Here is a 26,809-nt window from a genome sequence, read left to right on the forward strand (position 1 = left end):
GTTTTTAGATTTAGTCTAAAAGAAACACTAGTACTTAAACTTATTGCAGTTATTACATTTCAGTGCACAGTAACAAAGGTCAGGAGCTCAACTAAACACGCAAATATTAGAGTTGGTAAAATGTCCCATCTAGCTGGCCAGGCACCTGAAGTCTCAGAGCACTCTGTTCACCTCAGCAGCCAAGCAATGAAAAGGAATGCTGGAATAGTGAAAATAGGTCTGGGAGCGCACAGTTCAGTATTTACTAAGGCCCATTTAAGTGGTCTGGTTAATAAATCACATTAAGACCTAGTAAATCTATAAAAAATGTAAAAAATCTTAAAAACTTCTGAGCAGTTTTCCAATGAAACTGTTTGGTTTAAGGCTTGGATCATTTCTGATGTCCAGATACTACAACAGATTTGTAATTAAGGTCTGTTGTCACCTCTTTGACACATCAACTTGTCCTGCACAAGGTTTGACTGAGCAAGGAAAGCTGTCAGAAACAATCATTGAGAAAACATGCAAAGCTAAAGGATGTCACTGAAAACATGCCTGCTAGGTTTCAAATCAGCATGTGTTGTCAGTTATGAGAAGACAGACACTGAAAATCACAGAAGTTCTGTAGTAACAATTGTGTTATACCTCTTGGGGTTTTTCTGAAGTACTAAAGGATAATCAGACTTTATGGAAATTAAACAGGAGAAATCTTTTTTTCAGCATATTAAAAAGAAGACTGCTTTTCCAACAAAAAACAAGGAACAGAATTAGTTGCAATATTATAGCACAACTGCTTCAGTCAAGTCACCGCCTTGTACCATGGGCCTTATATAACAAAAAGCATAAGGAACGTTCCATCTCTTCTGGGTCATTTGAGAGGTATGCACAAGAGACTTGCAGAAACAGAAATTACATCATCCATAGATACTAGTTTCACAAATAACCTATCACAACAGATTTTTGTTACACACTAAAGTGCACGTTTGTCAAATATGCAAACACCACCTCCTATTAAAAAAGGTATTGTCAAATTATGTGGTCAGAAGCACACTTAGAACTGCATTTTTTGTGATATTTGGTGACTTCAGCACTGACAGAGCTTTTCTCTCTGCAATCCCTTTGTCTTAAACCAGGACACAAGGATAAATAAGATTTTTACTACAAATCTTTTTACCTGTTCTGCACAAAAAAAAGGGAACTGCCCTTTTTTCTGACAAAGAGAATCTTTAAATACAACTGTATGAAAATATAACTTAAATATAAAATAGTCAAATAGATTTGAGGAGACTTGGAAAAAAATCTTTGTTCCACCTATTAGTTCCATAGGTACCCGGTAGCAAGTAAACATTTGTACTTAAAAAAATAATGTTAAGTTACAGCTTGTAACCATAAACTATTCTGCTCTAGGAATTATGCTGCAAAAGCCAGTTTTAGTAATAAAACACACTCCTTTAACTTGGTTGATTCTGATGCTTTTGAGAACATCTTAAACTGCACCATTGGTAACCACAAGTGAAAGATTGCTGCATCTGCTTCTTGGGATCTTCTCCGACATGTCAGATACAAATCCCCTTAGCGACTAGTCCTTAACAAAGCTGTATTTTTCACACACGATGGAAACACATTCTTGCATACTGGTCAGTGTGTCTGTAGTGCAACTGAACTGGAAGTCTTCCAACCATCTGCGTTCTGTTGGTAGACCTTGCTTTTAAGTCACTTTGTATGAAAAGGGAGATGCAATTGCAACATTAAATCCCACTGACTGAAGTTTTTGCCATGAAACCTGCAAATACACAGGTCAGGGAATCTGTCATACAGGCAGACCAAAACGATGCTTCTTCTTTTTAATGGGTTTTAAGTTGGTCAGTCTACGCAAGTCCTCTTCAGCATCTGATTCCTCCATCTCATCATCTGCTGAAATAAGGATCTAAAAACAAATTACAGTTTCTGAGTAACACGAATCAAAGTCACACTCTTTCTTCATTATACTTTTAACCTTCTTCTTTTTTCATGCTTACAAAGTACCTTATTATTTACTCAAGAAAGAGCGTAAAGAACACAGTTTGGTTTTACTGCCGGTACCATCAAACAACATCAGACATCCCTTCTGGAAACTCCAGTATATTTCAAAGAAGGATGCATGTGTATTAATGTCTACTACAGTCACTGCCTCTAAACCCAAAGAACTGATAAAGAAAACCCCATATAAATAGTAGTCTGTAACACAGACAAGTTATGTTAATCATCTAAAGCTAAAACAACTTACCTTCAAAGATATCACACATCCTTCAGCTGAACTGAATACTGCCCACTTAATGTAATTTAGAACAACATTACACTAAAGCAAGGATGTACATCCTTCTCCAAAGTCAGGAGAGTTGCCTCCTCCAGCTTCCTCTCTTTAAGCTTTAAACTCTCCAAGTTAGAATTGTCTATTAGTTTTCTATTCTGTGTGGGCTTTCTTAGAAGCATTTGTAACAGTTCACCTCTGATATTTACATATATTATGATGTCTTCCTGCTGGTCTGGAAGGAAGATAACTACCGTGAGTGGTGCAACAATGCTATTCTGCCAACTTGGATTTCAACTGCAAATGCTAGGAACTACCATTAGAAGTACACAAGGGATGAACTGGATTGATATTGTATTAATTGCATTAATTAACTGTACATACTTCAGACTCCGACTCTTCATGTGATGCTGCTCTCCTGTATCGGACTTTACTTCCATTTCTTGAATCTTGTCCTGCTTCCTTTTCTTCAAGTTTAGCTTTTGTCTTCCCTTTCTTCATAAGAAAATTATCTACTACCCAGAACATTAATGCCTGTTAAGGAGAAGGGGGAAGTCACAGCTCAGTTTTCCTCAGAGTAGTATATGTTCATTTAGTCAGTGTTTGGACAGGATTAGGAAAAGTTGGCAAAAATTGTGACCTGGCCAAACAGGTACAATCTTTTAGAAGCATAGCTGATTACACACTGCATGAATGCTCTAGAAAACAGCTACTTTATTCCTTTATAGGACACAAGAAAATAAGAAAAGTAGCTGCTATTCAGAGTGATCATATATTAACTTTTCATGTAGAAATGTAAACGGTTTAGAGAGACATCTTAGTACAACAGACTTTAGGTTCTCAAAGGATAAAATCAATGCTTGCACAAACTAATGAAAGAAAACACATCAGCAGTTATTAAATACAAGGACACTCACCATGTCTGGTTCTAGACCCTAAATCCCAGACTGCTAGGAGAATTTACTTTGGGAAGGATGACTGCTCACTTGCCCTTTTCTTCTGCTCTGCCATAGGCTAGCCACTATTTGCTATGGTCAGACACAGGATACTTCACAGAACAGCTATCCTTAGACCAACTGTTTCCCAAAGCAAATTTCATTGTAATTTTATAACCTCTATGGCAGTATTTCAGTATTACATTCAATCTACTGAAGTCATCATGCCAAAGAAGCATTTCTGCACCTCTCCTGAGCCTGGTTACTTGGCCTAATATGGATTTCAGCTTTGTAAAATCCACACAGACAGACATTTTATTCATTCTTTAACACTTCCTCTTTAAAACCTAAGCACCAAGGTACACTGTGCTTTAAGGACTAATGTTAACTAACAAACACACTGCTGAAAAATATCAAGTAAACATCTCACAGAAGCATGAAAGTTGTACTAACATTAACAAAGAAGGGAACTATCAGCATGACGATAGCCAACTCCAGCTGGGGGTTCTCTATAGGGTTCAATAAAGCTACCTGTGAAAAGAGAAGGATTAAGTTCAGATCATAGCAGCATGTGCACATAACTGATCAGTAAGTGCAATTGTTCATGTACCAGCTATTGCTACAGAAATAATTCATATGAACCAAAAAAGGACAGCTTTGCAGAAAAGGAAAGTACTTAGGACAACTTATAAATCACCACAGATACTAAGTGGGGCTGGCAAGAAACTTCTCTCTGTCATGTCTGTTTACAGAAGCCTGAAAAGTTGTGTTAGAATCATCTTGAACATTTTAGAGCTGCATGTTCCCTAGGAATGGAATTCATAAACAGAACAGAGTTTTACAAAATACACAGGATGGTTCCCAAAGTAGTCCAGAACGCACAATAGGACTAACTGGTTTTAATGGGCTATAACACTGTGCGCTATTACTTTGAGTAATACATTGCCCAGGCTCTGTCAAAATCAGTTATCAGCAATGGCTTCACTAATCCATTGCAAGTTTCTAAAATTTCACAGTCTAGATCTATTAACAGGGTCAAGCAAGGAAAATTCTATAAAATACTGCAAATACAAAATAGTTGTAAGTAAGGGTTAGAGAAGTAAGAAAAAGAAGGATGACTTTGTAGCTTCAACAGCAGTCAGACAAGGAGAATAAAATTTTATATACTGCAGTATATAAAACCCCCTCCAAAATATGGTGGGATATTCCTGGCAATGGATGCCAGAAAGCCTAAGTAGTAGCCTTAACTAGTGTCCTAATCCAACAAAACCAACACACCAGTACCAGAGTTACATGGCATTGACTGTAGATAGTTACGATGCTTGAGCCAAACCAATAAACACTATTAGAAGTCTACTGCTTTACAGCTTCCACCTGAAATTAATGTCTGTAAAATGCTGTAAAAATACAAACCTCTTTCCACTGAGGTATAAGCAGCACTATAATGATGATGATTTTCTCAAATGTCATAATCAATATGTACAGAACACACTGGCCCACCCAAGCAGTGCACTGCAGTGGGTCACCTGCAGGAAAGAAGAAAGGTTCTATATATGCACAGGGTTGATTTGACTTCAAAGTAAACATTTTAGAAAAGCAGTATAAGAAGAGGCAGAGCAGCTATGTCCTCTTAAAGTGCCCTCTCCAATTTCCTTGGTGCTCCTCATTCCCCTCCCTCAGCCTCACCACAACTTCCAGAACCTATCAGATAGAAACTGAATATAATGGACTTCATCCAATTCGGTAGTACCTGGTTAAACACTCACTGGTTTATATGATCTGATGAAAGCAAGACAGATATAGACATGTTACATTTGTTTCTCATCAAATTGTTATTCTTGATCTTCTACCATGAAGTATTAAGTTTCTTAAAAGGGAAACTTAAGGGAAACATAGCTGAGGAAGAACATATATCCCTTTAGTCTAAGTAGAAAGGTGAGGATTTCTGCTCTTCTCCCAGTGCTACCTTAAACACACTTTTTTCTCTCTATGAAGTTAGTTACCATAACTAACCAATCATAACTGAAGCAACAGATGCAAGAGATTATATGAAGAATTTAACTGAACAAAAAATGAAGATGAACACATTTTAGTTTCAATTTGAAAGGGTCTGAAACTCTACAGCACGCATTGTGGCAGAGTGAAAACCTGAGTCTATTAAGTTATCTGTCAGGACAGAATGACAAATATTTGAACATGAAAACTTACATAGACTATTATGAAAGCAATGAGAAAGGAAAGGACAAAAAAATAAAGTGATAAAAGAGGACTGATACACCCAGCAAGCTTCACAGGTGAGCTTAAAGCAGCACTTCACTGGAAACCAAAAGGAAGCTTTGGAGGGAGGTGTTAGCTCTTTGTTCTTCACAATAGCTTCCACATCTTCAAAGCCAGCTTAAAATCTGTAGTCTGGGGATGAGTAATTACACAAAATTCAGATGCTTTTATGTATTTGTAATGCAGAGTGGATAGCTGCTACTTCCTTTTCTGAAATATTTCTGAAAGGCTCTCAGTATTAATACTTGGTAATAGTCTTGAGACTTACTGTTTGATCCTTAAATGCTATGAAGAAAAACATAAATCAGACTGGGGGCCAAAACCAAAGAGAACTTTCTAAAGTTTTTAAGAGCTAGTGATCAACGTTCAGTGGCCCAAGAGGAAAATGGTTTCAATGTTCAAGTTTTGCTATTATACACCAGAGTTTATAGCTTCTGTTTAAAAAACCCAAAAAGTTAGAAAATTTAAAAAGGGAACCATCAGTATCTAAGTTGAGCAACTGTGATTCTTCTGAAGATACAAGACCTGAATTAGATTTGAGAATTAAAGCTTAGCAATTAATTTCTATACTCCACATTTTTATTAGCGTTCTCTAGCTTTATTAACTACCTTTAGCTACAGATCAACCATTGAAACTTTACCAGTTTATTCTAAGCTCTTTTCCAATCTGTTTTTAACTCATAAAAGCACAGACAGCTTTAGCAATTTGCATCTAATCCAACTCCATCACATGAGAATGTCCAAAACCAGTGAAACTCCGTATTAAGAATGTTGTGTGAGTAAACATTTTGTTCAGTGGTGGTTTTGTGTGGAGGATTGTTTGTTTTTCTTGGTGTATGACCAAAATTAGGCATTGTATATGTTATATTCTACCTAAGTGTTTTGTGTGCCCTACTGCTTCTACAAAATGATCTCTTGGCTCTAATTACCAGCAGGGACACAGGGGTGTTCTTTACTTTGAATTTACCAAATCTTTTGACAACATCCCGAAAGCACCCCTGTAGATAAAAGTTGAGGAGATACAGATTGGATGGGTGCACATACAACTCTGAGAGAAAGCAAAAAAGCTTTCACAATGAGAATGGTTAAGCACTGGAGTAGGTTACTCAAAGGGGTTCTTAAATATTAAACCATGGATAAATTGAAAGCTGGACTGGAGCCACCCTGAACAACCAGCTTCAGCTTTGAAGTTAACCCTGCTTCAAGCAGGAGGCTGGATCAGTTGACCTCCAGAGAAAATTTCCAACCAAGCCTTTTTTACCATTTTATAAACTATGCAAATAAGTCTTAAAGTAAGTCCTATCTACCCCATACGGCTCTAAGTTGCTCTGCAAGTCACAAAGAGCTAGGAGGGAAGAGATGCATCAAAGGCAATTTCTGAGCTTTGCCATCTGAGAAGCATAGACAAGCAAAGAGACCACAGAACGATTTAGCTGCCAATAGAGCTCATTGTCCCCAAGAAGGATTTGGTCACCTGTTTTCTACTCACAGCAGCTAAAGCAGCCTAAGACAAGAAGGGAAGGAAAACGCAGGGGACATTCTTCTTGCTACAGATCATGACTGCTTTTCTGCTCTTTACATACTCAAACATATTAACTGATTTTGCATTTCTATTAAAATCCAGCTGCTGATGTAACAAATCTGAAAACACAAAACTGGAAATATGAAGACAAATCTAATACTTTGAAATGCTGACATAAAAAAGCCCTTGAGGGAGCGTCACGCTACTTTGTTCATAAATGAGTGTGCAGTGCTGTTTTGCTGTACAAACAGCAGCCATTTATGAATGCTGATATTTGGTATCTATTCTTTCCTTGAGGCATTTATGTTGAAAACTATCCTCCATATAAAGAAGAAGCTTTTAAAGCCAGCAGGACACTGCTATTTTTGTGACAGCTTCAAGCAGTGAATCACCAGGGATCAAGTAATAGAGCTAAGAAGGGAAATGAGCTCACGGTGAGAATTAACTTGAGACAAATGATCATTTAGGCTCTAGAAACATAAACATCACTCAATCACAAGAAGAAACTTGTTAGGGGTGTGTGGGAGAGACACGGGACTCCTGTTTGCCCCTACTTGCAAACAAACTGAAATCATTCAGATCTCCAAGCTGAGGACTTGACTTTACTACTTCAGATAAAATGCCACAAGTTTCCAATACCTCTCAATAAGCAGATACTTCACCACCCATGCATGCTAAACATCCATATTTAATTTCAAAATACTAAGTCTAAATACACTTGTGACCCCACACGACTGAACTTCAGCTCCCTCTTCTACCTTACTTAGGTATTTTAAATAATCTTATGAGAAATAAGATTTCTTGGGGCCAAAGTGAAAAACTTTAAATCAAATGGTGCTACTAAGGCTGTTACTTCAGAAGCAGCAGCAGTATTTAACAGAAGAGGGCAGCAAACAACCTAATGCAACTTGTCCTTTTAGACTAATATAGTCTAACCCTACTAACCTCACAGCCATTACCAATAACTTTCCATCTGCTATTTGTCTTTATACCAGAAGGCTCTCCCACATGATTAACAGAAATCAGATTTACAATATGCTTTTTAATAGTCTTTATGATAGCTTGACTAAAACACCAACACACTGAGGCTGGGACAGCACATTAATGAAGATACAGAAAAGAGTCACTAATAAAATTATCTGATATTGTAAAAAACAACTAAGTAAAGAGGACTTGGACAATTTCATATGTAGCTTATACACACACACTTCGAATTATAGCATCATAGAATAGTAAAAGTTAGAAAGGAGCTTAATATCATCCAGTTCCAACCCCCCTGCCATGGGCAGGGACACCTCACACTAAACCATATCACCCAAGGCTCTGTCCAACTTGGCCTTGAACACTGCCAGAGATGGAGCATTCACAACTTCTCTGGGCAACCCATTCCAGTGCCTCACCACCCTCACAGTAAAGAACTTCCTCTTTATATACAATCTAAACTTCCCCTGTTTAAGTTTGAACCTGTTACTCCTTGTCCTGTCACTACAGTCCCTAATGAAGAGTCCCTCCCCAGCATCCCTGTAGCCCCCCTTCAGATACTGGAAGGCTGCTATGAGGTCTCCACGCAGCCTTCTCTTCTCCAGGCTGAACAACCCCAACTTTCTCAGCCTGTCTTCATACAGGAGGTGCTCCAGGCCCTGATCATCCTCGTGGCCTCCTCTGGACTTGTTCCAACAGTTCCATGTCCTTTTTATGTTGAGGACACCAGAACTGCACACAATGCTCCAAGTGAGGTCTCATGAGAGCAGAGTAGAGGGGCAGGATCACCTCCTTTGACCTGCTGGTCACGCTCCTTTTGATGCAGCCCAGGATACGGTTGCTTTCTGAGCTGTAAGCACACACTGAAGCCGGCTCATGTTCATCTTCTCATTGACCAACATCCCCAAGTCCTTCTCCTCAGGGCTGCTCTGAATCTCTTCTCTGCCCAACCTGTAGCTGTGCCTGCCTTGATAAACAAGATCTCCTGATTCAGAATGACAATAACGGATCAGTTGCAGCCCACCTCCACCACAGAACACAAGTAGCAAGGTTCGTGTGTTGATTTTAAGGGCTGAGTTGCTTCATTCACAGATGCCTCACAGCTAATTAAAATAAAATGAGGTTCATTTTTGAAGTCAGTAAGAGATAAAATGAATACACTCCCCACGTCTTCCCATCCACACAGACTTCTTATTGTTAAAAGGACATTAAAATGAGAACAGATTACAGAAAAAAAAACCAACCCAGAATGCTATTTATTAGGAAGAAATAAGATCTGGTATTTGATGTGATTACAAGCACCTATGTATAATTTTAATAGATACACCAAGTTTCTTTACTCTGAATGGAAAGCCAATTTCATATGGGCTGAAATCTGTTGAAACATCTTTAAATGGCTTCAAGCCACAACAGGGATCAGAAAACGGGACTTTGGGCAACAGTCTCAAAGCTCAGTCAGAAAGGGTATCGCAACAGTGTCTCAGCCCTTTCCTTGCCCTTTGCCATTTCCTGGGCATTGCTGCTTATTTAATCCCTTAGGGACACAAGTCTGGAGACTAATCTATTTACTTTTCTACATATGGTGAAGTTTCTGATGGTTCTGCTCTCTGAATCAGTTCCATGAAGAGTCACATGTTCACCAGTCCAAAGAAAAGAGTGGAAATACTGGACTGTGGCATGTGGCAATAAAAAGCAGATAACAGAGTTGTGACACGGCTGATTTAAACAGCTTGAATGGCCACCAATGTTACCCTAAAAGATACACATTAAATCTACATAAATCTAACAACAAAAAAAAAGCCCTACTGGTGTATGCAGTTATTTCTCCTAAGATAGATGCTTGTCATCACCTCTATTTTAAACCTCTGGCATTAAAGCAAATAGCAATTAATGCTGTTCAGTTGTAAACTTCCCAAGCTTTTGAAATAGTTCATCTTGGCAAGGCCTTTACTCACTTATTCTTAATTCTGTCAGCCACTTAGGATCATTAAAACTGAAGAAACCTACAGACCCTGAAAGCCTACCGATGATAACTATGAGATTGCTATGAAAGCTTTTACTTATCTCTTCTTTTTCCCCAAACCACAGGGAATTTTTATTTGTTTCTCTGATGAAGAGCCACAACTACTGTCATATGAGGCAATCTTTCCACCCATTCCTGTCTCAAGGAGCTTCAAATGTAATTTTTAGCATCTATACAGAACTTCCATTCCCAAACAGCTGGACTAAGCAATCTGAAAATAACAGGTTGAACAGAATTAAATGTTGATGTGTATGATAGTCATTTGCATCTGCAAATCCACAACTTGTGCACATCAATAGACTTCTGTTGCTAACAGAATGGAAGATAAACCCCATAACTTCATGTGAAAGTGATTTCACTAGCCTATTCCCTAGCCTGCTTGGAAGACATGCATTTTTCATCAATGGTACAAACCTTACATGCAGGAGTTTGAGTGGTCATTACTTTAAGTCAAGCACAGGTCATCTTGCCATTCTCTTCACTGAAGGTACATGGCTGTTTATTTTAAAGAGGGCTGGCAGAGCTCTTAGCCCATATCTTCAGACAATGGCATGCGGTTCAGCGACAGCTTTAATAGGAAATGACCTTCCACCTACCATTTATTTAAAAGTGCTTCAGAGTAAATGTATCAGGCTGTTTTTTTTCCATGAGATCAGCTACTATCACAATTTATTCATCACTCCCCAAAAATAAAAAGGATGCTCAAGCAGTTGTTGTAAACTTGCTAAATGCTTAGAGACTTGCTGAGCTTTCTAACACAGAAGGTGCATGCTGAGATACAGAACTTAAAAGAACCCTTGTAAGATGTCAAATGTTAAGATGACCATTATAATAATTGTATAATGATTTTAAGATGAGTTAACCATTAGCTGAAATATTCTGAGATTCCATCCTGAAAGTCATTCAGTGCAAGAACAGAAACATTTACCATATTCACCAAAGCGAAGGGACTCCCAGTGCTGCCACTCCACAATGCTGCTGACTGCACGTATACCAATGTAGATTAACAGCATCCCTAATGTGGCATCTAACAAGAAGTTGATAAGGTACCTGAAAGGAAAAATGCAAAAGAAAACAAGGAGCAAGGTCCATCTTATTCAGGGTTTAGTGTATTTTAACACTGTGATTGCCACAAGATCTGTACATACATTGAGAAGCCAGAGTATTGAAAATAATAATTTACCAGCATCCATAATGACATTATTAGCCTAAAATTTAAATAGTTTTAGAAGCTCCAGCCTCTATTTTCATGTGGGAACCTATGTACTCTATATAAACGCCAATATTAATTTTATTCCTTTAAACTAAATCCAGATTTCCATTTCACCATTGCTCAGGTCACTCTGCATGGAAAGCCTGTATCTGAGTAAAATTAAAGGAAGAAGAGGAAAAGGAATCTTACTTCTGCTTCAAGCAACCAGAGATCACTATTAGTTTCAAATGAGTTCTTCAGTTCATTAAAGGGCTCAGCTGAAATTCAGAGTATTTTTTAAGTGAATCTGGTTTTTATTTGCTATCACCAAATGTACTGAATGAAACAGCAGCTGAGAAAGAGCCAATTATAAGACACACAGTAATTCCCTGCTACTGAGATTCTTATTTGGTAATTCCAAATAGTTAAGGTAAACTCTAGAGCTATAGGAATTTATCTGCATAGATAAAAATAGCAAATCAGAGAACTGTGGGCTTTTGTTAGCTGTAGAGCAAATCCCTGGGGACAAAACTATGAGAAAGCAGAAAGCAAAGAAAGAATATGTGTGTTCAGGTCAGTAAAGGAGTTGTTCTGACCCCCAAATTCCCATTCAAGAGCAGCTCAAGAATTCAAACAAAGCGCTCATGCCCTTATTCAGCCAAGTCTTACCCATAAATTTAAAAAAAGAGAAATAGTCATTTTCTAATAACTGTGTGTCTAATTGGAGTTTTAACGAACTTCGTATTGAACAAACCTTAAACCCAAGTTTAGTATTTGGCAGAGGAACGGCAGCATTTACAACGATACAAGTCATTCTAAGGCCACAAGGGGCTGCTCTAAGTCTACAGCAGGAAGGCAGCCATCAGGAGCAGGGAGAAGAGATGTGCCAACACCTATTTCACATCAAATTACAGTGCAGGCCAAGTATGTCTGATATTCCCAAGCACTTCAGGCTCAGTACACGTAGGTAACATGCTCACTCTGTCATGCACTGCATTTACCCTGCATTGACAATACAGGTTGCTGCCACTGTCATATAAATGCATTTTGCTGAGTTCAGTGAGTAAAAGGCTGGATTCCCCCAACATTCCCGGTGTGCCATGCACAGCCAGCCCACTACCCTGCACTATACAAGGATGGTGCTGTTTGCTTGTTCTACTTAAATTCTTCAAGCAACCACCCATCTGTCGAGGTGTTTTAACAGATGTTTTATCAGCTTTGATATTATCACACACCTGCCAAAACTACAGCACTACATTCCCAAACACAAATGGCAACTTCCAATTGTAGGGTTTTTTTTCCAAGCTTTGAACCATGATGCTTTCCAAAAGCACATTTTCTGGGCTTGTTCTGAAAACAGCCCACAAACTACAAACCAGGAAAGAACAGGAAGCTATCAATGTTTGAATTTCCTCAGTAACACTATTACTATTTGAGGTGACAGACAGAAATATTGCTGTACTCACTAATTTTGTCCCACTTGGCACTTAGAATATAGTTTTCCCAAGAAAAAACAAGTGGCTTTGGTTAATACTACATCCTATTTTTTCTGCTAACAAGGAGGACCTGTGGCCTTGTCCCAGAAATTACACACTATTTTCTGTTATCCTGAGCACAGTGAAGAAGAGCTCTCTGCCTCACCCTCTTGGTTTGTATCATGTTACACTTACATGAAGTGGCATTTGAAAATAAAGCTATGTAGAGTGTATTAAAACAAGTAGAATAGAACACGTTAGGAAGCCTTTCAGTTTGAAACCTCAGCACAAGGCACAGCTATTTTCAATTTTAAACTACTTGAGCTTTACCTTTAAACACTGACAATTTTAGGCAAGCTGTGGTAAGCTCCTCAAATATATATTTCAATATATAAAACCAGAATGAAAGCAATTTGCACCCACCAGTTTTTAAACCTATCAGGGTAAGCAAGGAAAAATCCTACAATGATGCCTGATATTACTGTAACTATAATTTAAACTTTACAGTTATTGTGTTAAAATAAATGCATTTTCCCCACTATAATGGCTTATGGAGGGAAGAGAAAAGCAGTGTTTTACTTGGTCATTTATAGCATATAAGAACGCAGAAGAAACTGGGGAGGAATAAGGGAAATAAAACAGGCTTGTGAAGCAACACAAGCATGTTCCTTGGGCTCTGTAGCTTCTTTGTTTAGCAAAGGACAACAATGAGCAGATGCCATTGAAGGATCTGGATTGCTTTTAAAGGGCAAATTATCAGGCTTTTTAATGTAATTTCACAGCTTCTATTACCAGGAACCTGTAAGCTTCTTTGAGCATAAGCCCTATAAAGAACAAACCCAAACAATTACCATTTGCTTCAGGAGCTCCTGTAAAGAGGCTGACAGGGTCTTAGTCATAAAATCTTCAGGTTTAATATACTACAGTGAAATGCTTATCTACTTAGTCACACTGCTCCAAGCGTGACATTGCAAAATTAATTTGTGCACTAACTGCCTGGGTACGGAGCAATATTTCCTGTTTTAACCTAATAATACTGCAGTAGCTACTGTAGGGTTTAGAAGAAAATACAAGCTTGAATGATTTTTGCTAAGTATCCCTGAAAGCAACCTGACTTTCTATTAACATCTTGCTGCATTGAACAGTGCAGCTGGAGGTCAGTGGACACAACTTTATATTCATTTCCCTTGGTCCCTAGCACCTACTCCAGGAAACAGACTCATGTTACAGCTTGCATCCTAAATCCTCATTCATTAACTGGAGGGGGAGAAGTAGTAAGAGTTTACTCTTGGTCTAAAATATCTATACACAGCCCAGAAACAAAAAACCTCCCTCAGGTCCTGCCAGCTGTGAACTAAAAAGAGCAGAACTCTGATGCTTGATTAACTCAGGTTAAAGCACAGGTTTTTGAAAGTGATGTTTACCATGAAAATAGGTTGCTCAGCCCTATCTTGCATTATTGCCCATGTACACCACCAAATACTACTGCAGAATTTGTATAAAGAGCAATATGCTCAATTTAAACACTTACAGTGAACAGGGGTCTTCTCCTGTAAGGTCTGATAAATAGACATTTGTGAAATGGATGAACAACATCCCTATGGCTTGCTTGGAAGTATCTAAAAACCTGTACAGAGTCAAAACAGTTTTTAAGACAGACAAAAACGTTTACATGACAGGCAGACATTGCAAATTTATGTTAATTAAAATTCCATATCAATTATTCATTTTTTTTTCTTTAAATGAGAACACCACAATGATGAAGTGCCCTGGAATTCAGCTTATTTAACAACGTTCCATTTTAAATTCTGCCCCCTTTGTTTCCTTGAACATTGCAAACAATAAACCAAATCATACTAACTTGAAACCTTACTATTGTAAATTTCAAGTCCAGAGATATCCTCTTGGTATCATATGCATTATTCAAGAGCTAATCCTCACTAAACCTAGCTAAGTCTTTAATAACCTTGTGTAAACAATGAGTATCCCAGTCTCATGAGATATTTCAGTCCTTTTATGTTTATGCATTTTTAGCAAGTTTATGGCATAGACAAAACCAACATCCTCATCATGTGCTTGCTGGTGAGCAGTTTAATAGCTGACTAATAATGAGTCCTTTAGCTAGAGTACCTTGCTAAAAAGCTAAGGTATTTCAGCCAAAAGCATGAAGTGGTCTCACTGATTTTTATCTGTAGTACAACAGCTTAGGCTACATTACAAAAGAATTACAACCTTGAAAGCTTTATCTTCAAAGTAGATGTGGGAGAAAATAGTTTGCTATTTACAGGGAAAAATAGAAAAAAGCACTAAGTTACTGGTTCAGTATTGACTCCAATCCTATCATCACCCTTTGCACAAAACCAAAACTCCCAGTGGATGTTTCATTAGATATTAAATAAAGGAATTGTGTAAAAAGTATTCTGTAGGCATGAGTGTGCTCTCTATAAACAGGCGAACACCCCTTTTGTCTGTTGTTTCCTGGTCTAAACAAAGATACAAATGCCCCAACAGATACAAACATTTTATGCCTGAATTCATCTCCCCTCCCTAATAACTTTGTCTTAAACTTCATTCTCTTACATTCATTGCACAACATAGAAAGCAGAGTGTTGGTGATGAGGCAGGAAGCCAGCGAGTTCTTTATCTAATCAGTACACTACACTATAAATAACAATAAGCAAGTCCCACAACAAGATTCATTGCTTAAAAATTAAGTGTTATCACTCCACTTATCAGAAATTGAGGCTGACGTAGGCCACAGTACACCAAGAATTTGTGTTTATTTTTTCAATGAAAGAAAGGTCAGGGTTAGTTTTGAAAAGCAGCATTGTACGAGATGAGTTTAAACCACTGAGGTCTTCAACAACTGGAATGACTGCTTAACATTCACCCCAGTCTCAAAATTAGCACAGGCTGAGTTGGCATTACTACAGTCCAACAACCTTTAAGAAGTGATAAAAACTAATATACTTTTTAGACCTTGTTTCTGTCATAGCTTATATATTTATATCTTTCACCACACTGTTTTCTATATTATGTATAGTAGGATAGCTACAGGCCATGGAATTTTGTTTAAGCTCAGCTGAGAGCTTCTTGTAAGCTTATGGAAGGTTGTACATGTTCAGATGCACCTTTGGGCAACTGCAAGTTTCCACCTTCAGAAGAAGCACAACTTGAAGTTGTATGTCTAAATGCACATCTCTGTAGAGATTCCTGGAAATGCTTGGTAAGAAAGAGCTAGTAGAGAAACACACAGAAGATATCTGCACTGACTCATGTATTTTGTTTTTGTTCCTCACTGTTAGTCACCAATTTCTTGTCACCACTTTTCTTCAATCATCATATGCAAAAAACCCCCATTTCCTTCAATTTCTAACACAGCAAGAAACACCAAAATTAAGAATAAAGCACGCACAAACATACCATATCCTCCAGGGACGTCGTTCATGCTTTGGTTCTCGGAAGCGTTTTACTAAGAAGAAAAAAGAAAGTAAATAATTGAAGACAATTGGGAACTCCCAAAGCTCCAGAACCAAAAAGTGAAAGCAAATCAGTTTGCTGAAGTTGTACATCCTTTAATAAATGAGATCTTATGCAACAGCATTTCACTTTCTCAACTCCAAGGATAACTTTCAAAGAAACTGGCTCCCTTCTGTCACCTTCAAGTTCCTAGAGATCCATCATCTGACTGCCAATATACCTCACTTGAAAACATCTATTACCGACACCATTTCACTGGCCTTCGCTTTTATGACTGCCCATCCAGAAAATCTAATTTCCAATAGGAAAGCAGGTATTAGAAAAACCCGTTTCTTTTGCTCACTAGAGTCCAAAAGTCAAATTGGGAAGTATTCTCACAATACAAGAGCAATCTGTAATATCACTAATAAATCAACTGAATTAGTAACAGGACAAATGTACTCTCTGACAAAGCATATTTATTTTACAGATGACAAATAAGACTTTTGTGGGCAAACTGAATTGCAAAAGGAAAGCAGGGTGGACGTTTTAGTCAGATAATCCCTTCACAAAAAAGTTGGTACTATTAAAACCCCTCAAAATTCCAGCATTAAAATCAATGCCAAGGATACAAAGCCAAAGAAATAGATGAATTTGACTATTTCAACCTTGATACAGTTTACAACACAAATTGTTTGGGTATCTGATTGAAAGCTTCTCGCACCCCCTGCCCTGCTACTCCCAGGTACTATGTACTCAGGAAATTCCATTCTTCACTCTTTCTGAGCAAGAAAACCCTTTTTCCCTACTGGGAACTCATGCTGAGCCCTGGTCAGACCTGCAGCAGGGGCTGGGGCAGCCTCAACTCTGCCAGATCTGGCCTAACGCAGATTTATTTTGTGTTACAGCTGCAAGATACCAGTTCCTTATAGATCATAAAGACAGATCAAAGATAACGGAGTATAGCAAAACCTTTCCACTAAGGATGGGGCTTATGCATGGGTTTAACATATGGGTTTTACTTCCTTCTTCTGCCAAAAGTTGTGTCACTCCTTCCACAGAAATCTTGAAAAACAATTATTTAGGCTGTTACTTCAGTTCTGCAAAATATCAATAGGATTCTAACCTGCTCCTCCAGGTAGCAGCAAGGAATTCAAGTTTCAAATAGGATGCTGCATATAATTTATGCATATATTTTAGTGGGAGGTGTCCCTGCCCATGGCAGGGGGGTTGGAACTGGATGATCTTGAGGTCCTTTCCAACCATAACTATTCTATGATTCTAGGATAAATTATGCTTACCTAACTTACAAGCCTTTAAAACACATGCTGGGTTATGAACCAATCGCAACTTTTTCACAAACTAAGGCAACACTCTCCCAACCCAACCTCATACACATAATACAACATTAATATAATTACCCAACTGCCTTAACACGGACTAATAAAAATTCACCTCCAAGGTGGAGGGGCAGTGTTTGCAGAGAGCACCAAGCTAGCAACTTGCCATTTGACTGTCTGCCACTGCCTCTGACGGCAGAGAAAGAAACTGTGTTTCACCCCCAGATAACACAACCATTGGAAATTAAGTGACAAGAGGAAAGGCCTGAACACTTACACCAAAGATGAAGCTGTAATATCAATATTTGCCAGCAGTTTAATCTGTGAATCACATGCTATAAATACAAAACTTCTGTTGCAAATGAGCAGCACCCAGATAAGTTAACCACTTTGCTGTTTATGATAAGGCCTCCCCAGTTACACTATGGGTCACCTTAATTAGTGTCCCTTCTACACAACAATAAGCCACAAAGCATCACAAAATAAATGCAAGAAGCAGAAGTTTCAATTTACTGGGATTTGTGCAAGATGCAGACAAAAGGGAAATTAAACTGGCAAGATCTGCATACTTCCGGGGGAGATGGGGAATTCCAAGGTCAGGCTTTTGCCTGTTATTACCATGAAGAAGTTGTATAAGCCTTTGAATTATTTCTTTCTCTGAAGTATTCACCAAAAAAATCATTTTGGAAGAGAATATTCCAAACCAATTCAACTAACACCATTTCCAGTTTTATCCAGACTGAGAAAAGACTCCAGAGAGTTCATGTTTCTCCAGCCAGCTCCTGAAAACATCACAATTCATTTGAGTTATCATTAAACAGAAAAGTTAACTTTGGAAGCCTCTACAGACGTCTTTTGGGAATGTATTAAATGGCTGATCACACCACGAACCTCTAGCCCCCAAGTTAAATGAGACAATGCGTTCAAATGCTTTAGGAGGTGTTACCTGATGAATATGTACCTGTACACTTGAAGGCCTGCTGGATCCATATGAAACAGGGTTGCCTGCTCAGCCTAGTTTCTTTGCAGCTGTGTCTGCAAGCATTAGGTATTTCTGTCATACACAGGTATTGCCAGGAATTTCCCTGCATCCCCCCGATGCAGTATGCAGGTTACACTGCCAATGCAGCTCAACATACTATCACTTCAGAGTGGTTCAAGTTGAGAGCAATTTCACTTCTCTCCCAGCAAGGGAGCGTGTTTTCTGTATGATTACAGACAGCTGAGGCCTTCCCAGTAAGTAAATTGAGCAAAACCCCCTCAGACTGTAAATAACCACAGTGATAAACTCAGGATTAATAGCACGTTTGCTATTAATACATTAATTCTGCAACTAAAACCCAGCATTTTTTCTCCCCCAAATAAAGATTCTGCAAATGTTTTAAGGATCTCTCAAACTGGGGAGGGGAATGCAATTCTTCCCATTGCCCACCTCCAGTAGATGTTATGATTGTAGCCACACTCAGCTCTCAGTCCCACTCTCAGTTTCTCTTGGCAGTCTGCATTGCCTCACTGTAAACTCGGAGATGTGCACTGGTGTGTGTGGCAGCTGACAGATGGATCTCAATCTGCCAGCTTCTCACTGAGGAGGTGGGACCACTCCATATGCTTCAATTCGGAGCGTTACACTCGCACTAGCAAGAATTCACCGTATTTAATATTAATTAACTAATAATATTCAGAATTTCATGCTGAATTATAAATGAAGAAAGCAGCACTGCTTGTTTATACATTCAATGCCAGAATTTGTCAGGAAAGGAAATAAAAGCACTTCTGCCAACAGGCATGTGAGCTGCCAGATGGACTGATAACAGATAAGCATATAAGGCAGAGTATTGTTAATGCAAAATCCAAGGTTATTAAATTGTCTTCCCATTTCATTGAAAGTCTAGGAATAATAAATTCCAGAGTACTGTGGAAGGCTTTCTAACAGAAACACTGGAGTTTTGCAATAAGTATTTCAGAAAACTGAAGACTCACAGGGAAGAATAAAGGTCACATATAAAAACAGGAACAAGAAATAAAGTAAGTCTCTCCAAACTGTCAATACAAAAAGCAATGCTTGAACCTGGTACTTGGAATTCAGCCTTCCCTTCTCTCGCTCCTTCAGCTCCTCAAAAAGTACCATGGGGAATATTTTGCTGATGTGAACTAACTTCCATATGGATTCAAGAACTCCCATCAAGTTTCTGGATGGCTGCTCTTGTAGCAGCACAGAACTGGCCTGCCTCAGATGTCCGCAATGCTTCTACATATCATGCATTGCATTTCTTAGACTGTTCAAAATGTTTGATGTCTTCTGCAGTTGTACAATAACACTGCTCTTCTAAGGAGAGAACGGGGGGGATTTCACCTGTATTTCCAGTGCTTCTCAAAATGTTCAAGAAACAGGTCAAAGACAAAGCATGTGAAAACTGTTTTGTTTCATAAACCTCCGATACATCTCTGTCATCAGACCTCAGCAAAGTGACAGCTGAGGCAGCCAAACAGGAGAAGAAAAGCAAAAGGAGGAAAGGTTAGTAAGGGTAAGGTGACATCTGCACATCACACATGCAAACCTGCTCATGAGTGTAGGCAGTTTCAGCCAGGATGGAATTGGAGCCTTCTCACGGGTGCACAGGCAACTGGCACAAGGAAACAGCCACAAGTTACAACCAGGGAATCTCCAGCATGACAGAGGTGAAAACCTTCCAGTGACAGCTGTAAACTCTGCAACAAGCTGCACAGAGAGCGTGCAGTGCCTTCAGTGTCACAGACACTGAACATTCACTTTGGCTATGCTCTGAGCCAGGAGCCAGGCTGGCCCTGCTCTGAGCAGAGGTGGGAGCAGGTGACATTTGGGGTCTCTTCCAACAAAAACTGGCCTATAAGTCTAAAAATCATCTTTCTGTGAGATGACACTTAAAAACTCCAAGATTTGGGCCAACTACCAAAGGATCACAGTGTGCCTAATTATAAACTGTACACACATGTATCTATGTATGCACAGAATTTAACAGTAAGAAGGCTGCTGCAGTTTGAGCTTCCATGCAGTGTTGTATCATGAGAGTGGTAAATCTCCTCCAGCAAAATGGCTTTGTTGGGCCCCCCAAACAATGTGTTGCAACCAGAGAGATCCTCCAGCAGAGACCTCATAGTGCAAGACTATTGTGATCGGCAGGGCTTCTTTGATTCACATAATTTCCAACATTCCAGTATTAAGGTTTCCAGTAGAACACTGTTTTGCTAACGATGTACTGAGTAACAGCCGAAGAGCTAAACTGAGCATTAGCATCCAAACTCAGAATGGGATGCAGAATTTCATATGGCTACTCTCAGAGAACTGAACTATTTTGAGCACATTTGGTTATCAGGAGAACATATGCATCACAAATTTCATCCTGCAATTTCTAACCCTGTAAAAAACTTGTAAAATCAACTACATATGCAGAGCAGATTTCAAATTTTTAAAATTCTGTTTAGGAAGACTGTCAAAAACACTGTTCTGCTTGTGAGTATCAACACTTTGCCTACAACAGTGGGAAACATGCCTGTAATTCATGAGCACATGCACAATAGTCACTCCTGAAAATTCACACCACCATGGAACAACAATGATCAGTGAACATTATGCTACCTGTGATCTTTGTCGCATATTTGAACTTACCTCCCTTTCCCACTAAAGCAAAGCTTTCAAGAGGCTTGTCTTGCAGTTTCACTGCACCCCATCTCTTATTTGCTTAGCAGCAAAGAAGGAATAAGAAGTTACATACTTCTCCAAACTGGAATTTTTCCAGTTTAACTTTGAAGATACAACTTGCCTGATGAGAACAAGCTAAAATGATGCCTTACAACCACATTTCAATTGATTGTCAAAAGTTTCTGTGATAGTTATGAGCTCAGCATCTTCCTATACTCATAGCTTAAAATAACCCAGGGACACAGCAGGTGTGTGTATTTAAAGCCAGGTAATAAATGTGATTGCACTAAGGACAAAAAAACCCCAGTGTTTCTGGCTTGCTGCTCATTTCTTCAGAGAGAATTTTATGCCATTACTGTGTTGGCAATTCAATTTTTGCCCTACTTCAATTCTTCCTTCTTTTCCTATAGCCCACTAGCTACAACTGAGATGCTCAAATACAGGATACCCTGAAAGCCCACCTGCTTATTTCCCCACATAAGAACTCCAACATTCACTATATTTTTACTTAGTGACCTAGACTTGTCAACACTCTTGGACACCAACTCTACTAAAGTAGAAATCATACTGGTCTAGAGCAGCTGGTTTCTAGCCACATCCAGTGACATGTGTTGAAAAAAGATATTGGGAACCATGGTTTGTTTCTTCATGGTGAAGAAAGTTAAGGGATAACTCACTCAAAGGCAAATTGTGTTCTAGTCAATGTTAAAGACTGGGATACATGAAGTGCATGAGCTCACCAGTTTTGCTCCCCTGCAAAAAGGAGTTTTAAAAGTTCTGTAGGACAGAAAACAGTACTGGCCATGCAAGTAACCAACCTGCTTTCTTAATTCCACCTCACCCTTGGCTTCAACGGTTCTGTTGTGTAATTAAGAGATTGTCCATTAAAGATGGTTATCCAGGGAGAACCTTTATAGAAAGGCTGGACACAACAAAGCTTAATGACCCAGAGAGTTAGTTATTTGGGGACATCATCCCACTAATGATTCAGTGCCTGGACAGCTGTGCAGTACCTGCAAAACTGCAGGTCTTATGCCAGTCTCTTTGTTCCAATGGCAACAGTTAGAAGGATAATGTGGCTACAGCTCTTGGGCAGCAAAACCTTGGCAATAGCTATGTGGATCTGACTGGCACTCTTGTTAAAGCAGAGAACAAGGACTTTGCTTTACTGCAGTTAGATAAGCTAGTGCCGAGCATCCACCAAGACCAGCTATCTCATGAGCAGGGCTCTTTTGTCTCAACACAGATGACATAAGATGATGGAAAATGATGTGCCAACACTGGATTTCACCTAACCTATCAGACAGGCAGCAGTGCTTGATGGATAAACACTGGAGAATTGCAGTTACTGGAAACTGCCTCAGTAAAAACATTTACTTCCTACCTGCTTTCACACCTAGCTCAAAGCCTACACGGAAATTTTGTCCCTACAAAGGCTTTATGATACCTAAGGGAGTGCCTATTGTAAAATGTAGCTCCCCATCCCAGTGCAGGGGAGGACAAATCATTACCAGGAAAAATTAAAACCACTGCAACCTGAGCCTTGGAATAAAGCAGACAATGTTGTTTCTTCAGGAAGAGCGGCCAAGCACATTACATGACATTGGTGAGCTTTTCATTCCTAACACGTACATATTTTAATCTCAAAAAATGTATTTTCCAAATGCTTTAGCTTGTAAAGATTGGCTGCAGGAGACACAAATATTACCTGCTACAGACAACCCAGCCTAAGCCAATTTCACCAAGGCTGATCTCATGCATCCTGGCAGCACATGATAGTGTGGTTCTGACAGAGGCATTAATTGGCTGTCAATAAAGAAAACAAACGTGTCTTAGTAGAGCATGCAGTCCAGACATACCACATCAACTGAGTTCCTTTTTATTAAAGGTAAAGCTTACTTTTAATACAGCTAGTATTTAATACAGCTAGGCACAAGTTCTCACTCTCAATTGTTAACTTATTTCCTATCCCCCCAGAGAAAGCAGTAGTTTAGAAGTCAGAAAATACATGTGGTGCACACTATCTGAACAAAAATATTCAGCCCTTTACTCCCTGAAAGGCACACTAGCACTACAGCAACACTAAAGGGTTTGCAAGTAACTGCTTTAAGAACTTTAAGGTAAACCAAACAACTAGCTTAGGAACTTTTTATCCACGCATCAAAGTTGTAAGACAAGATTTGATCTTAGAGATAGACATCTGTTATCTCTGCATTTAGCACATCCAGCCAAAGCATGCTCTGTTTGAAAGGTCACAATAAATACAATTTCTCAGCACTTTCAGTAACAGAAGCATACACTGATCTGTGTCTTCAGCAGGTATGAGCTACTTAAAGCAAAATAAATCTAAGCCTCCAGTACTGAAAGTACCTGTACAATTGGTTTTAGAAGTTTAATATCCAGCCCTCCTGCAAGCACTCAGAAGCAGCTGTTATTAAACAACTACCCCCACAAAGAACAGGTAGGTTGCTCACACATCTAGTGAGAGCTGGAAAATGCAGTCTGCTGTGTTCAAGTGGGTTTCCTCCCCCTTCTCCCCCCAGATTAAAAATAAGAACCATTTGGGAAACATTAATTATTTAGTGCAAAACAAACAGAATCAATCTGTATTAATGTGCACTAAGCAGCAATTTATGATTCACAACACCATTTTCATGTACAGCATTCACAAGATCACTCAATAATACATGAGGCTTTCCTAATGTTATTAGCATGACAACAGATATCAATGAACTTTAAGCCATTCAAGTCAGTTGTTTTAAATCAGCTCTTGGGAACCCAGAGAACTGCCAAAGCACAGAGAGAAACTCACTCATCATTCATTAAAATATAAATTAAGCCAGTGACTCTAGCAGTTTTAAAAGCAGAAAGCAAACCCAAAATGTAAGTTCAGATACATGCAGAAAGAGTGTAAAAGGAAAACTGTATTTACATTTGTAGAAAATGATAAACAGCAAATATATTAAATCAAGAAGGCCAAAGGTAGATGTACACTGTATGTTTAGAGTCCATTAAATTCCAAGTAGCTTTGCTTACCAGATTCATTCTTCCTAGGCTGCTGAAACTATTGAAGCATTGAATTGTAAGCAAGACACATTTCACACAGCACCAGCTGTTTGACAAAGAACAAAAGATACACAACCTATGTTCATACATTCTCTTAACACACTATCAGATATCATGAGAGGAGTCAGTGGCCAATTATGCAGATTTCTTTGATATAATATACCAACAACTAGGTGTTCCGAGTATAAATAAGACTTCTGAAATCAAGATGAAAATATGTAACAATTTCCACATGCATAAGCATTCTTTCTAATGGTAAAGCTTCATACTTCTTACCATTTGTGTAATTTCATAAGTTTCACAACACCAAAACCTAACGCCAGCACTAAATGGTACTGCCATAAGAAGCCTCAAGGTTTTAAGATCATATGGAGGATGTTGGGTTTTTTTCCCAGTTTAATTTTAAAGCACCTTAGACCATTTCATCTTCTAACATTACAATTACCTTCCAAATAAAACATTAAACCCCTATGTATATAAAATAACATACACTGCTAGTCACATCATCCACGTTGAAAGAGAAAGCTATGCTGGAAGATGCTGCATAGTAGCTGCTTTTCCAAGACAAGGGAAAAAGAGCAGTTACTCTAAAAGGAATTAAAATTGTAGAGCATATCTTCAAAAATTATTCGAGACAGAGGATGTTAGTTGTGAACAGCTGTTTGTCATTTCTTTTCCATGGGGAAAAATAAACCCCATATTTTTGATAAATGAGAAAAAAAACCCAACTGGAGTGGAACAACAAAAAACAAGCAAAGGTTGTTTCTGGGAGTACTCATTCAAGGTGACTGGCTAGCATGTCCAAAATTGGTACGATGTACTCTATAAAACAGTATTTGGCCAAGTTCTAAGCACTGAAATCCAGGATGATTCCTTAAGTTTTACCAGTTACCAAAACATCATCAGTCCTATAAAATTTGCTGTTACATTTGAAACTATCACAAATCTAGGAACTCCTCTCTCTAGTTTATCTCTCACCAAAGATTTCTAGTTACTTCTATTGGCTCATCTCCTTCAACAGCATCAGTGGAACACAGCAAAGGAGAGACCTCTCAAAGAGAGAATCAGCTTCTTGTCACAAACCTTTCTGTCTTGAGCAGCTCACAGGCAGCTGCTTCCCAAATCATTCAAGCTCTATTTAATGCCCTGTGACCAGACAAAACAAGGGAACAGTACTGTGCTCCTCTTCTCCCAGAGAAGGCAACACATTAATCACCACAAGATGAGGAATGGTTTGCCTTTGAATCTGAGGTAGCCAAAAAGGTGACAAAAGTTAAAATGATCTAAGTTAAAACTACAAAAACAGTTGATTATTTTAAAATATTGCAATTTCTAGATAAACAAAATCAAAAACCAAACATCATGAACAACAGAAAAACCAAGTTTAGTACCTCCCTGATATGACTTCTCCCTGCTGTAGCTCAGCATGCCTCTGAACTAACTTATATGTGGAACTATGGATCCAAACCATGAATGCAAGCTATGAGAGGTCTGAACTCTGAATCAATTTTAGTCCATTTTTACCCCCAACATTCATTACATGTAACAGATGTACTAGGTTATAACTGCAAATTTAAATAACATGTGTGATTTAGGGTCAGTGTTAGAAAAGCAGCTCTCCGGTATTTTGAGCAACAGTGCAAACAAGTTTAATTATTCCTGATTAAACCCTAAAACCTCATCCCTATACAACACCAGTTGCAAAGGCAGCCTCATGCTAGCTCTAACCTCATATTCAGTGTGTCAGTGAGATTTAACATATTAAGTTTTGTAGGGAATACATTGTTCTGTGATCAAGAAATCTTCTATAATGTGAAGAATTTCCCACCAGCAGGCATGAGAAGGCAGACCTAATTTCACATTTCATCAACAGAATCCACCCAGATAAGACCTTGTTAAATACTAGTTTAATAATGCAAACTTCATTAACTATGAAATTATATCACTGCAGAACACAAAAATGCACTGTGTGTGTTTGTACAATCAGCTCCTTACAAATTTAATTATAAAACACTAGTCAAGAACACATTCATTATGCAGTGCACAGTTGAACAACAGGCTAGCTAACAGTCCACAAGTTAGTTCTAATTAAACACGGCTTCAGAATCTGGTTAATTTATCCTTTTAATAGTTTACAAATGTCAACATAACTTATCCTTTTTCCTAAACATTTCATAATGTGAATGACGTGCCAAATTATACTTAGAGCAATCTTATTATCTGGAGTACAATTATATCCAGCAATAAGCTGAGTAATATGAAAACTTCATACATTCTGAGCCAACAAGACAAAGAAGGGCATCAGCCAACTGTTAATGAAAAGTGCAACTTACTTACAGATTATTTATCTAAATTTGTACTTTTGGTTTTTTTCCTTAACTTTTACTTGCATTGCATTTATGGCAATAGTTGCTGCACTTAGTGACACATACTAATGACCTGAAACAATCAGGATGCTGAGCCACTCAATAAAGTGCTATTACAATCTATATCCAACAAAGAATCAGGCATCCTGTAGGCAGTTTTAATCAAAAACCCCAAGAAAATGTAGTTTAAGCAAGAATAAACATGGAAACATTTTTCTCTTACTG

The 26,809-nt window shown here is 38.5% G+C and overlaps 1 protein-coding gene across 1 annotated transcript in view; it reads right to left on the bottom strand.

Annotated features, from left to right (window-relative positions):
- MUSTN1 (musculoskeletal, embryonic nuclear protein 1) overlaps positions 1-26,809 on the bottom strand; it is a 42,569-nt gene that overhangs the window by 8,763 nt on the left and 6,997 nt on the right. Inside the window, exons 2-8 of the mRNA XM_013131011.3 lie at positions 16,098-16,146; positions 14,206-14,301; positions 10,936-11,057; positions 4,618-4,730; positions 3,658-3,735; positions 2,654-2,803; positions 1,796-1,906 (exon numbers count right to left, since the gene is read on the bottom strand). Coding sequence (XP_012986465.3) covers positions 1,796-1,906; positions 2,654-2,803; positions 3,658-3,735; positions 4,618-4,730; positions 10,936-11,057; positions 14,206-14,301; positions 16,098-16,146 — 719 coding nt within the window. The remainder of the gene's footprint in view (positions 1-1,795; positions 1,907-2,653; positions 2,804-3,657; positions 3,736-4,617; positions 4,731-10,935; positions 11,058-14,205; positions 14,302-16,097; positions 16,147-26,809) is intronic.

Source organism: Melopsittacus undulatus, chromosome 9, assembly GCF_012275295.1.
Source record: "Melopsittacus undulatus isolate bMelUnd1 chromosome 9, bMelUnd1.mat.Z, whole genome shotgun sequence".
Classification (NCBI taxonomy): Eukaryota; Metazoa; Chordata; class Aves; order Psittaciformes; family Psittaculidae; genus Melopsittacus; species Melopsittacus undulatus.